The 12500-nt window shown below is 50.5% G+C and overlaps 2 protein-coding genes across 2 annotated transcripts in view; one reads left to right on the top strand and one right to left on the bottom strand.

Moving 5' to 3' along the window:
• Positions 1-1686, top strand: part of lrsam1 (leucine rich repeat and sterile alpha motif containing 1) — a 27093-nt gene extending 25407 nt beyond the window's left edge. Inside the window, exon 25 of the mRNA XM_084460683.1 lies at positions 1388-1686. Coding sequence (XP_084316809.1) covers positions 1388-1510 — 123 coding nt within the window. The 3' untranslated portion in view covers positions 1511-1686. The remainder of the gene's footprint in view (positions 1-1387) is intronic.
• A 9369-nt stretch (positions 1687-11055) lies between these two features.
• fkbp15a (FKBP prolyl isomerase family member 15a) overlaps positions 11056-12500 on the bottom strand; it is a gene marked incomplete at both ends in the record, with an annotated part of 27177 nt that continues 25732 nt past the window's right edge. Inside the window, 2 exons of the mRNA XM_084455785.1 lie at positions 11056-11280; positions 11637-11744. Of these exons, the coding sequence (XP_084311911.1) occupies positions 11056-11280; positions 11637-11744 (333 nt within the window). The remainder of the gene's footprint in view (positions 11281-11636; positions 11745-12500) is intronic.

The raw sequence follows: 12500 nt of genomic DNA, 5'->3' as shown, positions 1-12500 counted from the left end.
ATACTAACTCTCCTCCTCTCTCTCTCTCTCCCTCCCCTCTCTCTCCCCCTCCGTCTCTCTCCTCCTCTCTCTCTCTCCCCCTCCGTCTCTCTCCTCCTCTCTCTCTCCCTCCCCTCTCTCTCTCCTCCTCTCCCTCCCCTCTCTCTCTCCTCCTCCTCTCTCCCCCTCTGTCTCTCTCTCCCTCCTCCTCTCTCTCCTCCTCTCTCTCTCTCCCTCCCTTCCTCCTCTCTCCCTCCCCTCTCTCTCCCCCTCCGTCTCTCTCCTCCTCTCTCTCTCCTCCTCCTCTCTCCCCCTCTGTCTCTCTCTCCCTCCTCCTCTCTCTCCTCCTCTCTCTCTCTCCCTCCCTTCCCTCTCTCTCCCCCTCCGTCTCTCTCCTCCTCTCTCTCTCCTCCTCTCTCTCTCCTCCTCCTCTCTCTCTATCCCCCTCTGTCTCTCTCCTCCTCTCTCTCTCTCCCTCCCCTCTCTCCCCCTCCGTCTCTCTCCTCCTCTCTCTCTCTCCTCCTCCTCTCTCCCCCTCTGTCTCTCTCTCCCTCCTCCTCCTCTCTCTCTCTCCCTCCCCTCTCTCTCCCCCTCCGTCTCTCTCCTCCTCTCTCTCTCTCCCTCCCCTCTCTCTCCCCCTCCGTCTCTCTCCTCCTCTCTCTCTCTCCCTCCCCTATCTCTCTCTCCCTCCCCTCTCTCTCCCCCTCCGTCTCTCTCCTCCTCTCTCTCTCCTCCTCTCTCTCTCTCTCCCTCCTCTCTCTCTCCTCCTCTCTCTCTCCTCCTCTGTCTCTCTCTCCCTCCTCCTCTCTCTCTCTCTCTCCCTCCCCTCTCTCTCCCCCTCCGTATCTCTACTCCTCTCTCTCTCTCCCTCCCCTCTCTCTCCCCCTCCGTCTCTCTCCTCCTCTCTCTCTCCTCCTCCTCTCTCTCTCCCCCTCCGTCTCTCTCCTCCTCTCTCTCTCCTCCTCTCTCTCTCTCCCTCCCCTCTCTCTCCCCCTCTGTCTCTCTCTCCCTTCTCCTCTCTCTCTCCTCCTCTCCCTCCCCTCTCTTCCCCCCTCCGTCTCTCTCCTCTCTCTCTCTCCCTCCCCTCTCTCTCCCCCTCCGTCTCTCTCCTCCTCCTCTCTCTCCCTCCCGTCTCTCTCCCTCTCCGTCTCTCTCCTCCTCTCTCTCTCCTCCTCCTCTCTCCCCCTCTGTCTCTCTCCCCTCCTCCTCTCTCTCTCCTCCTCTCCCTCCCCTCTCTCCCCCTCCGTCTCTCTCCTCCTCTCTCTCTCCTCCTCCTCTCTCTCCCCCTCGGTCTCTCTCTCCCCCTCCTCTCTCTCTCCTCCTCCTCTCTCTCCCCCTCTGTCTCTCTCTCCCCCTCCTCTCTCTCTCCTCCCCCTCTCCTCCTGTCTTCCCTATCTCTCTCGTCCAGTCCCAGGTCATATTCCTGCCGTGTGGTCATGTCTGTTGTTGTCGTGTTTGCAGCGAAGCCGTCCAGAACTGCCCTCTGTGTCGCAGCAACATCTCCCAGCGCATCCGGCTCTACCAGAACTAGACCAGTACTACACAGAACCAGAACCAATACAATACAGTACCAGAACCAGAACTAGACCAGTACTACACAGAACCAGAACAAAACCAATACAGTACCAGAACCAGAACCAATACAGAACCAGAACCAATACAGTACAGTACCAGAACCAGAACCAATACAATACAGTACCAGAACCAACCCACTCAAAAATTGTTTGGAAACGTCATTTCGGTCAATTATTTCTCCCTTTTAATAATACCAACTGGTATTGTATTTTATATCGTTGGAAAGCCTGATTAGTCACCTTTGCAACGAGGTACAACTTATAAGGATTGTACATTCGTGGAATGAGCAACACAGCTAAACGTGTGGGTAGCGCCCCAAAAAATGTGCCAAAATCCCCTGCAATATTCTTGTGTTGGTATTCACTCTTGTTTTGAGTTGCTTGGTAGATTGGATGATTGCACTGAATCTCCCACAGTAATAAAGAAAAAACACATATTGGCCATTTTCACACCTCATTCATTTGATCCTATCAGGGTCCTCAGTAGATCCATACGCAGAATAACAGAAGAATATTGATTTAAAGACTCTTCTACTACATCATGTCATTATACAGTGTGAAAAAGCGCTCAGTCTGATCTCCTGGTCCACGGAGGGGTATAGAGGTATAGAGGCTAGAACGCTTATTCTGAGAGGGATTTTCAGAGGGGTATAGAGGCTAGAACGCTTATTCTGAGTGGGATTTTCAGAGGGGTATAGAGGCTAGAACGCTTATTCTGAGTGGGATTTTCAGCAAAAATACTCAAAGACATGTTTGGGGGACCCCAAAGACGTATATTAAATTGTTGAAAATTAGCATAATAGGACTCCTTTAAAGGGGAGAAATAATCAAGCGAAATTATGTTTCCAAAATTTTTTTGAGGAGTTTCTATTCACTGCTTCAACCCTGGGTTAATATGGTCTTTACCTTGGATAGTGAGGGATTCTGTGAAAGTGAAGGTTCTGGTTAAATAAGGGGTACTTGCTCTTTAACAAACCCTAATTGTTGTTTTTTTAGGGACACCAATATAATTGAGTTTTAAATCGATTTTCATTATGACTCAAAAGGAATTCAAAAGATGGTGACTGTGTCTTTAGTTTGACCTTTCCAATGCCGTAGTCACACACTTTTAATTGAATGTAGGTGTGCCTTTTCATACCTGTCCCAGTCTCTCAGCTCCTGACCTCACCCTTCACTCTGAACGCCCGTGTCTCCTAGGGGCCGTCAGGCCCTCAAAGGAGCTCTGACCTTCACTTTTAGCTGATGACCTTGTGTGCACTGACTGACATCTGGGGTTATTTAGTAGCACTGCCCTCTTTTATGGAGGACCACCAATACTAGCACTGCAGCGACCTGCAAATCTGCTGTCTTTACGCTTTAAACCTGGGCCCAGTCCCAAACCTCTCCCTGGGCCCTATCCCTAGATTCTGTAAACCTGGGCCCAGTCCTAAACCTTTCCCTGGGCCCTATCCCTAGATTCTTTAAATCTGGGCCCAGTCCCAAATGTCTCCCTTGGCCCTATCCCTAGATTATGTAAACCTGGGCCCAGTCCCAAACCTTTCCCTGGGCCCTATCCCTAGATTCTTTAAACCAGAGCCTGGTCCCAAACCTCTCTCTGGGCCCTATCCCTAGATTATTTGACTCAGATGTGTCAATGAGTCGACAGTCTGCTGACATCAGTTGCAGACTATTCCCACCTGTGTCCTTCATATCACAAGGGACGGTCAAACGACGCTCCAGGCTAGAGATGAGGGTTTCTCTAGGTTAGAGATGAGGGTTTCTCCAGGTAAGAGATGAGGGTTGGGAGGGTTTCTCCAGGTTAGAGATGAGGGTTGGGAGGGTTTCTCCAGGTTAGAGACGAGGGCTGGGAGGGTTTCTCCAGGTTAGAGATGAGGGTTGGGAGGGTTTCTCCAGGTTAGAGATGAGGGCTGGGAGGGTTTCTCCAGGTTAGAGATGAGGGCTGGGAGGGTTTCTCTAGGTTAGGGATGAGGGTTGGGAGGGTTTCTCCAGGTTAGAGATGAGGGCTGGGAGGGTTTCTCCAGGTTAGAGATGAGAGCTGGGAGGGTTTCTCCAGGCTAGAGACGAGAGCTGGGAGGGTTTCTCCAGGTTAGAGACGAGGGTTGGGAGGGTTTCTCCAGGTTAGAGATGAGGGCTGGGAGGGTTTCTCCAGGCTAGAGATGAGGGCTGGGAGGGTTTCTCCAGGTTAGAGATGAGGGTTTCTCCAGGTTAGAGATGAGGGTTTCTCCAGGTTAAAGGGGGCTGGGAGGGTTTCTCCAGGTTAGAGATGAGGGCTGGGAGGGTTTCTCCAGGTTAGAGACAAGAGCTGGGAGGGTTTCTCCAGGTTAGAGATGAGGGTTGGGAGGGTTTCTCCAGGTTAGAGATGAGGGCTGGGAGGGTTTCTCCAGGTTAGAGATGAGGGTTGGGAGGGTTTCTCCAGGTTAGAGATGAGGGCTGGGAGGGTTTCTCCAGGTTAGAGACGAGGGCTGGGAGGGTTTCTCCAGGTTAGAGATGAGGGTTGGGAGGGTTTCTCCAGGTTAAAGGGGGCTGGGAGGGTTTCTCCAGGTTAGAGACGAGGGCTGGGAGGGTTTCTCCAGGTTTGAGATGAGGGTTTCTCCAGGTTAGAGATGAGGGTTGGGAGGGTTTCTCCAGGTTAGAGATGAGGGCTGGGAGGGTTTCTCCAGGTTTGAGATGAGGGCTGGGAGGGTTTCTCCAGGTTAGAGATGAGGGTTTCTCCAGGTTAGAGATGAGAGCTGGGAGGGTTTCTCCAGGTTAGAGATGAGGGCTGGGAGGGTTTCTCCAGGTTAGAGATGAGGGTTGGGAGGGTTTCTCCAGGTTAGAGATGAGGGTTGGGAGGGTTTCTCCAGGTCAGAGATGAGGGTTTCTCCAGGTTAGAGATGAGGGTTGGGAGGGTTTCTCCAGGTTAGAGATGAGGGTTGGGAGGGTTTCTCCAGGTTAGAGATGAGGGTTGGAGGGTTTCTCCAGGTTAGAGATGAGGGTTGGGAGGGTTTCTCCAGGTTAGAGATGAGGGCTGGGAGGGTTTCTCCAGGTTAGAGATGAGGGCTGGGAGGGTTTCTCCAGGTTAGAGATGAGGGTTTCTCCAGGTTAGAGATGAGAGCTGGGAGGGTTTCTCCAGGTTAGAGATGAGGGTTTCTCCAGGTTAGAGATGAGGGCTGGGAGGGTTTCTCCAGGGTTAGAGATGAGGGTTTCTCCAGGTTAGAGACGAGAGCTGGGAGGGTTTCTCCAGGTTAGAGATGAGGGTTGGGAGGGTTTCTCCAGGTTAGAGACGAGAGCTGGGAGGGTTTCTCCAGGTTAGAGATGAGGGCTGGGAGGGTTTCTCCAGGTTAGAGATGAGAGCTGGGAGGGTTTCTCCAGGTTAGAGATGAGGGTTTCTCCAGGTTAGAGATGAGGGTTGGGAGGGTTTCTCCAGGTTAGAGATGAGAGCTGGGAGGGTTTCTCCAGGTTAGAGATGAGGGCTGGGAGGGTTTCTCCAGGTTAGAGATGAGGGTTGGGAGGGTTTCTCCAGGTTAGAGATGAGGGCTGGGAGGGTTTCTCCAGGTTAGAGACGAGGGCTGGGAGGGTTTCTCCAGGTTTGAGATGAGGGTTTCTCCAGGTTAGAGATGAGGGTTGGGAGGGTTTCTCCAGGTTAGAGATGAGGGTTGGGAGGGTTTCTCCAGGTTAGAGATGAGGGCTGGGAGGGTTTCTCCAGGTTAGAGATGAGGGCTGGGAGGGTTTCTCCAGGTTAGAGATGAGGGTTTCTCCAGGTTAGAGATGAGAGCTGGGAGGGTTTCTCCAGGTTAGAGATGAGGGCTGGGAGGGTTTCTCCAGGTTAGAGATGAGGGTTGGGAGGGTTTCTCCAGGTTAGAGATGAGGGTTGGGAGGGTTTCTCCAGGTTAGAGATGAGGGTTTCTCCAGGTTAGAGATGAGGGTTGGGAGGGTTTCTCCAGGTTAGAGATGAGGGTTGGGAGGGTTTCTCCAGGTTAGAGATGAGGGTTGGAGGGTTTCTCCAGGTTAGAGATGAGGGTTGGGAGGGTTTCTCCAGGTTAGAGATGAGGGCTGGGAGGGTTTCTCCAGGTTAGAGATGAGGGCTGGGAGGGTTTCTCCAGGTTAGAGATGAGGGTTTCTCCAGGTTAGAGATGAGAGCTGGGAGGGTTTCTCCAGGTTAGAGATGAGGGTTTCTCCAGGTTAGAGATGAGGGCTGGGAGGGTTTCTCCAGGGTTAGAGATGAGGGTTTCTCCAGGTTAGAGACGAGAGCTGGGAGGGTTTCTCCAGGTTAGAGATGAGGGTTGGGAGGGTTTCTCCAGGTTAGAGACGAGAGCTGGGAGGGTTTCTCCAGGTTAGAGATGAGGGCTGGGAGGGTTTCTCCAGGTTAGAGATGAGAGCTGGGAGGGTTTCTCCAGGTTAGAGATGAGGGTTTCTCCAGGTTAGAGATGAGGGTTGGGAGGGTTTCTCCAGGTTAGAGATGAGAGCTGGGAGGGTTTCTCCAGGTTAGAGATGAGGGCTGGGAGGGTTTCTCCAGGTTAGAGATGAGGGTTGGGAGGGTTTTCTCCAGGTTAGAGATGAGGGCTGGGAGGGTTTCTCCAGGTTAGAGACGAGGGCTGGGAGGGTTTCTCCAGGTTTGAGATGAGGGTTTCTCCAGGTTAGAGATGAGGGTTGGGAGGGTTTCTCCAGGTTAGAGATGAGGGTTGGGAGGGTTTCTCCAGGTTAGAGATGAGGGCTGGGAGGGTTTCTCCAGGTTAGAGATGAGGGTTTCTCCAGGTTAGAGATGAGGGTTGGGAGGGTTTCTCCAGGTTAGAGATGAGGGTTGGGAGGGTTTCTCCAGGTTAGAGACGAGGGTTTCTCCAGGTTAGAGATGAGGGTTTCTCCAGGTTAGAGATGAGGGCTGGGAGGGTTTCTCCAGGTTAGAGATGAGGGCTGGGAGGGTTTCTCCAGGTTAGAGATGAGGGCTGGGAGGGTTTCTCCAGGTTAGAGATGAGGGTTTCTCCAGGTTAGAGACGAGGGCTGGGAAGGTTTCTCCAGGTTAGAGATGAGGGTTTCTCCAGGTTAGAGATGAGGGTTGGGAGGGTTTCTCCAGGTTAGAGATGAGGGTTGGGAGGGTTTCTCTAGGTTAGAGATGAGGGTTTCTCCAGGTTAGAGATGAGGGCTGGGAGGGTTTCTCCAGGTTAGAGACGAGGGCTGGGAGGGTTTCTCCAGGTTAGAGATGAGGGCTGGGAGGGTTTCTCCAGGTTAGAGACGAGGGCTGGGAGGGTTTCTCCAGGTTAGAGATGAGGGTTTCTCCAGGTTAGAGATGAGAGCTGGGAGGGTTTCTCCAGGTTAGAGACGAGAGCTGGGAGGGTTTCTCTAGGTTAGAGATGAGGGTTTCTCCAGGTTAAAGGGGATGGGAGGGTTTCTCCAGGTTAGAGATGAGAGCTGGGAGGGTTTCTCCAGGTTAGAGATGAGGGCTGGGAGGGTTTCTCCAGGTTAGAGACGAGGGCTGGGAGGGTTTCTCCAGGTTAGAGATGAGGGTTTCTCCAGGTTAGAGATGAGAGCTGGGAGGGTTTCTCCAGGTTAGAGACGAGAGCTGGGAGGGTTTCTCTAGGTTAGAGATGAGGGTTTCTCCAGGTTAAAGGGGATGGGAGGGTTTCTCCAGGTTAGAGATGAGAGCTGGGAGGGTTTCTCCAGGTTAGAGATGAGGGCTGGGAGGGTTTCTCCAGGTTAGAGACGAGGGCTGGGAGGGTTTCTCCAGGTTAAAGGGGATGAGAGGGTTTCTCCAGGTTAGAGATGAGGGTTGGGAGGGTTTCTCCAGGTTAAAGGGGGCTGGGAGGGTTTCTCCAGGTTAGAGATGAGGGTTGGGAGGGTTTCTCCAGGTTAAAGGGGATGAGAGGGTTTCTCCAGGTTAGAGATGAGGGTTGGGAGGGTTTCTCCAGGTTAAAGGGGGCTGGGAGGGTTTCTCCAGGTTAGAGATGAGGGCTGGGAGGGTTTCTCCAGGTTAAAGGGGGCTGGGAGGGTTTCTCCAGGTTAGAGATGAGGGCTGGGAGGGTTTCTCCAGGTTAGAGAGGAGGGCTGGGAGGGTTTCTCCAGGTTAGAGATGAGGGTTGGGAGGGTTTCTCCAGGTTAGAGATGAGGGCTGGGAGGGTTTCTCCAGGTTAGAGAGGAGGGCTGGGAGGGTTTCTCCAGGTTAGAGACGAGGGTTGGGAGGGTTAGAGATGAGGGCTGGGAGGGTTTCTCCAGGTTAGAGATGAGGGCTGGGAGGGTTTCTCCAGGTTAGAGATGAGGGTTTCTCCAGGTTAGAGATGAGGGTTGGGAGGGTTTCTCCAGGTTAGAGAGGAGGGCTGGGAGGGTTTCTCCAGGTTAGAGATGAGGGTTGGGAGGGTTTCTCCAGGTTAGAGAGGAGGGCTGGGAGGGTTTCTCCAGGTTAGAGATGAGGGTTGGGAGGGTTAGAGATGAGGGTTGGGAGGGTTTCTCCAGGTTAGAGATGAGAGCTGGGAGGGTTTCTCCAGGTTAGAGACGAGAGCTGGGAGGGTTTCTCCAGGTTAGAGATGAGGGCTGGGAGGGTTTCTCCAGGTTAGAGATGAGGGCTGGGAGGGTTTCTCCAGGTTAGAGATGAGGGTTTCTCCAGGTTAGAGAGGAGGGTTGGGAGGGTTTCTCCAGGTTAGAGATGAGGGTTTCTCCAGGTTAGAGATGAGGGCTGGGAGGGTTTCTCCAGGTTAGAGATGAGAGCTGGGAGGGTTTCTCCAGGTTAGAGATGAGGGCTGGGAGGGTTTCTCCAGGTTAGAGATGAGGGTTGGGAGGGTTTCTCCAGGTTAGAGATGAGGGTTGGGAGGGTTTCTCCAGGTTAGAGATGAGGGTTTCTCCAGGTTAAAGGGGGACGGGAGGGTTTCTCTGTCAGACCCTTTAATGCTCATATCTAGGGTCCCTAACCAGGTTATAACCACGTTTCTATCTATTCCCCATTCAAGTGCTCTTACAGTGATGTGTAACTTAGCATGCGTGAAGGATGTACATTAACACACATCTATATTGTATGTAATGGCAACATAAGAGTTAAACGATGAGTCTAAACTTAATGTATTCTGCTTCTGACTGTTTTCTCTTGAAGCCCGAGAGAAAAAAGATGCTATCATGTATAGTACTTACCCCCCCTCCCCCCGCTCGTCCAATCAGCTGTTCACCTTCCCTGGGGCCGTCTCTCGTGTGCATATCACCGATCGCTGCTCTAGTGTGTATAGAATATATACAGCATATATACCTACAGGAACCTACTCCCAATCTACCAGGGTTTGAATGTCTAGAGCTTTCATGTGCAACTGCCAGTCGTTACCCATAATTATCACAGCATGCTGTCATGGAAACGTACTGTTGAATTTCACAATCATCACTTAAACACAACGTTTTATATCCGTTGGCTTTTTATTTTATATGTTTAGATCTCCTGAACTACTACACGTGACATGAAACGGTTCTCAAACACGCTAGCGCTCATTCAGGCTGAACATGGTTCAGGAGAATCTTTCCTGTGGTTCATTCCTACGTTATCATCAGACATACTCGTTTTAAATGATGACCTGCGGGTGAACCATTTCTAGTCGGGTGAACCATTTCTAGTCAAATCTGTATTTCATCTGTGTGTTGCCCTGAAATGGGACCTATTTTATGTTGTGGAGTGATATGTATGGGTTTCTATCACTTTGGTAGCACTCTACTCACAATATTGCCATAACACTGTTGTAGCAATGTTAGCATGCCTGTACCAACATGTAATAAGTCACCAATAATGCCTTTAAATATTGTTTTAGCAGCAATATTTGGGGACAGTGTTACCTTAAAAGTTAAGAATTTTTGAGTTCTATCCCACAATGATTATTATATCACTGTAACAACGATGTTATGGCAAGATGTTCATAGTAAAGTGTTAACCTCACTTTTCTCACTAGTACATTATTAGTGCGACATGAAAACCTATGCAAATAAATCTGCTTGACCCTTTCCTGGTCTGTCATCTGATTGGTCCAGTCTGTTGATCCTTTCCTGGTCTGTCATCTGATTGGTCCAGCCTGTTGATTTTTAATGAAATACTGTCTTCTACCAAATAATGCTATTTATACAGTGCTATGTGTCTGCGATAACGAAAAGATAACATTGGTATTAAAGACGTTAAGACAGAATTAACAGCTTTAATAACAATTTAAATGTATAAAAACAATTTAGACTTAGTATTGCATTCATATAGTTGCCCTGCAGGTTAAAAAGCAGCATTTCATGTTATTGTACATTTGACATATTGAATACAAAGTAGTTATTAGAATCAATACAAGAAGGAACACATGGATTGTAAGAACAGTCACATCAAGCCTCAGTCAGTATTTATCAAAAAACACCTCCCACTTCCTCAATGAGCTCTAAACATCCAGCCTCCCCTGGAACAACCTCCCCTGGAACAACCCCCCCTGGAACAGCCTCCCCTGGAACAGCCTCCCCTGGAACAGCCTCCCCTGGAACAACCTCCCCTGGAACAACCTCCCCTGGAACAACCTCCCTGGAACAACCCCCCCTGGAACAACCTCCCCTGGAACAACCTCCCCTGGAACAGCCTCCCCTGGAACAGCCTCCCCTGGAACAACCTCCCCTGGAACAGCCTCCCCTGGAACAACCCCCCCTGGAACAGCCTCCCCTGGAACAGCCTCCCCTGGAACAGCCTCCCCTGGAACAGCCTCCCCTGGAACAGCCTCCCTGGAACAACCTCCCCTGGAACAACCTCCCCTGGAACAGCCTCCCTGGAACAACCTCCCCTGGAACAGCCTCCCCTGGAACAGCCTCCCCCTCCCCTGGAACAACCCCCCTGGAACAGCCTCCCCTGGAACAGCCTCCCCTGGAACAGCCTCCCTGTTTGACGGAGCTGAATAGTTAGCCCCTTAGCCACCAACAGACTATAATGACTCCCAAGTGATTATAACAAGTGATTATAACAAGTGATTATAACATCATATGCAAGATGAGCTCAAACAGCAAAAGCGTTATATTAGCATATTAGCATATTAGCATTAGCACTCCCAGTTCAGGCTGATCTTCCACAGGGCAGCTTATCACACCAGCATCATTAACAAACCTGTAATGGTGATAAACCCCAAGTTCTTACGCAATATAGCACACAATAAGAATGGTAAAATAAATAACATGGGTTATTAATAAATGTTGTGCTTGTTATCATATGAAAGCAGTACTATCACCTACGGTGGCCCAAGAGTGACACGGAAGACGGAATCACGCAAAACCTCAAAGGGCAAACCAGTTCAGCGACGTCACTGATTGTGATTTTAAACAGAGAATTTAAGCATTTAACCCAAATAATCTTAACTTCAGCAAGCGTGACTGTGTGCCTTTGAGCTCCAGCACGCTTTCTTCATGTGGAGTTGTGGGGCTGGGTCAGGGGTCGTCTCTGGGTCAGGGGTCATCTCTGGGTCAGGGTTTTTCATTATCGGATGTGATTAGACCAGGCGATGCTTCAACTGAAGTTGTTTGAGATTGTGATAGGTCAGACAGAATTGCACTATGGGTGATCTGAGTCTCTGTCATCGTAGATGGAACGAGGCTGTGATTGGCCAGACAATTTGCCATTATGACACGCAAGAGGCTGCGCCAGGCGATTCACACCAGTCTGGGGCTTGACCTCCTCTTCCTCCTCCTCCTCTTCCTCCTCCTCCTCTTCCTCCTCCTCCTCTTCTTCCTCCTCCTCCTCTTCCTCCACAGCCATCAGGAGCTCAAGAGTTACACTCTACAGAGCAGAAAGTTGGATCAAAGTAATGAACACAAATGTATTATATATGACATCATGTGATGAAACGAGTTGTTGCAGCTGTTCAGCAGTGCAGGGCAGCGCTGGGCACCTCATTCATATAGAACTACAGTAAAGTCATTTAGCACACATTTTTTTCCAAAGTGACTTACAGTAATTGCATTTAACGTAGGTAGTCAAGTGTGCTACTACTCACCAGAACTCACAAGTGCATCTCCCTTCTAAACAAGTGACTAAGAGCAGAATCTAGCGCTTGAGCCAAAGTGCAAGAGTAGGAAAATAGAACTAGAACTAGTGAGAACAGGAGGAGAGGTGATTGATAGCTGGTTGATTACCCTGATAGTTCTCAGGATGGCCCCTAGAACAAAGCCGCCTTGGTACGACTCATGGAGCACAAACTGCCCCCTCAGGGAATGGAACAGTCCGTTCATCACTCTCTTCACCTGAGGAACATTCACAGAAACATTCACTCTGTGAAGCGCATTCTATTGCCTCTGTGTATGAGATGCGCTATACAAATAAAGTTTGATTTGACATTCATTCACACGGTAGAAAGAATTCTGCAAGATTTTCATCCTCATTCTAACAAAATATATGCGTAAGTAACCGTCAGACCGCTGCTGGAATGGCGCTCGCCAAGCGTCCTGCTACCCTGAACGCTCAGAGAGAGAGGGAGAGGCGTGACATCATCACCTGATGCTCCATGTCCTTGTGATGGACTCGCTCACACTGCGTCCTCTGCTTCAACATCACCACACTTCTCTTTGCATTTGTATACTGAGAGAGAGAGAGAGAGAAGGAAAACGTTACTAGCACTCCTGATTGTATGATAAATAGTAACATATATAAATATAATATTTCTTTGGCTGAGACACAGGGCATTTTTCTGGCCTTATTTAGGAGATAATCTTAGAGATTATGGGCATTATGTTCCTAACAGCTGCATCTCAGATATTTGACAGACAGCAGGTGGAACAGGCGTCGCCATGTTTCTCATCAGTTTGGTTTATTCCCCCTGGCTGGCGTCTGTCTGGGATGGAAACACGCCGCCGCAGTGCCCTGCGTGTCCTGTAGGGGGACCCTGCGTGTCCTGTAGGGGGACCCTGCGTGTCCTGTAGGGGACCCTGCGTGTCCTGTAGGGGGACCCTGCGTGTCCTGTAGGGGGACCCTGCGTGTCCTGTAGGGGGACCCTGCGTGTC

The sequence above is a fragment of the Borostomias antarcticus genome (genome assembly GCF_949987555.1).
Source record: "Borostomias antarcticus genome assembly, chromosome: 2".
NCBI classification, from domain to species: domain Eukaryota; kingdom Metazoa; phylum Chordata; class Actinopteri; order Stomiiformes; family Stomiidae; genus Borostomias; species Borostomias antarcticus.
The sequence above is the reverse complement of the archived record's forward strand: the minus strand, read 5'-3'. Positions and strand labels throughout refer to the sequence as shown.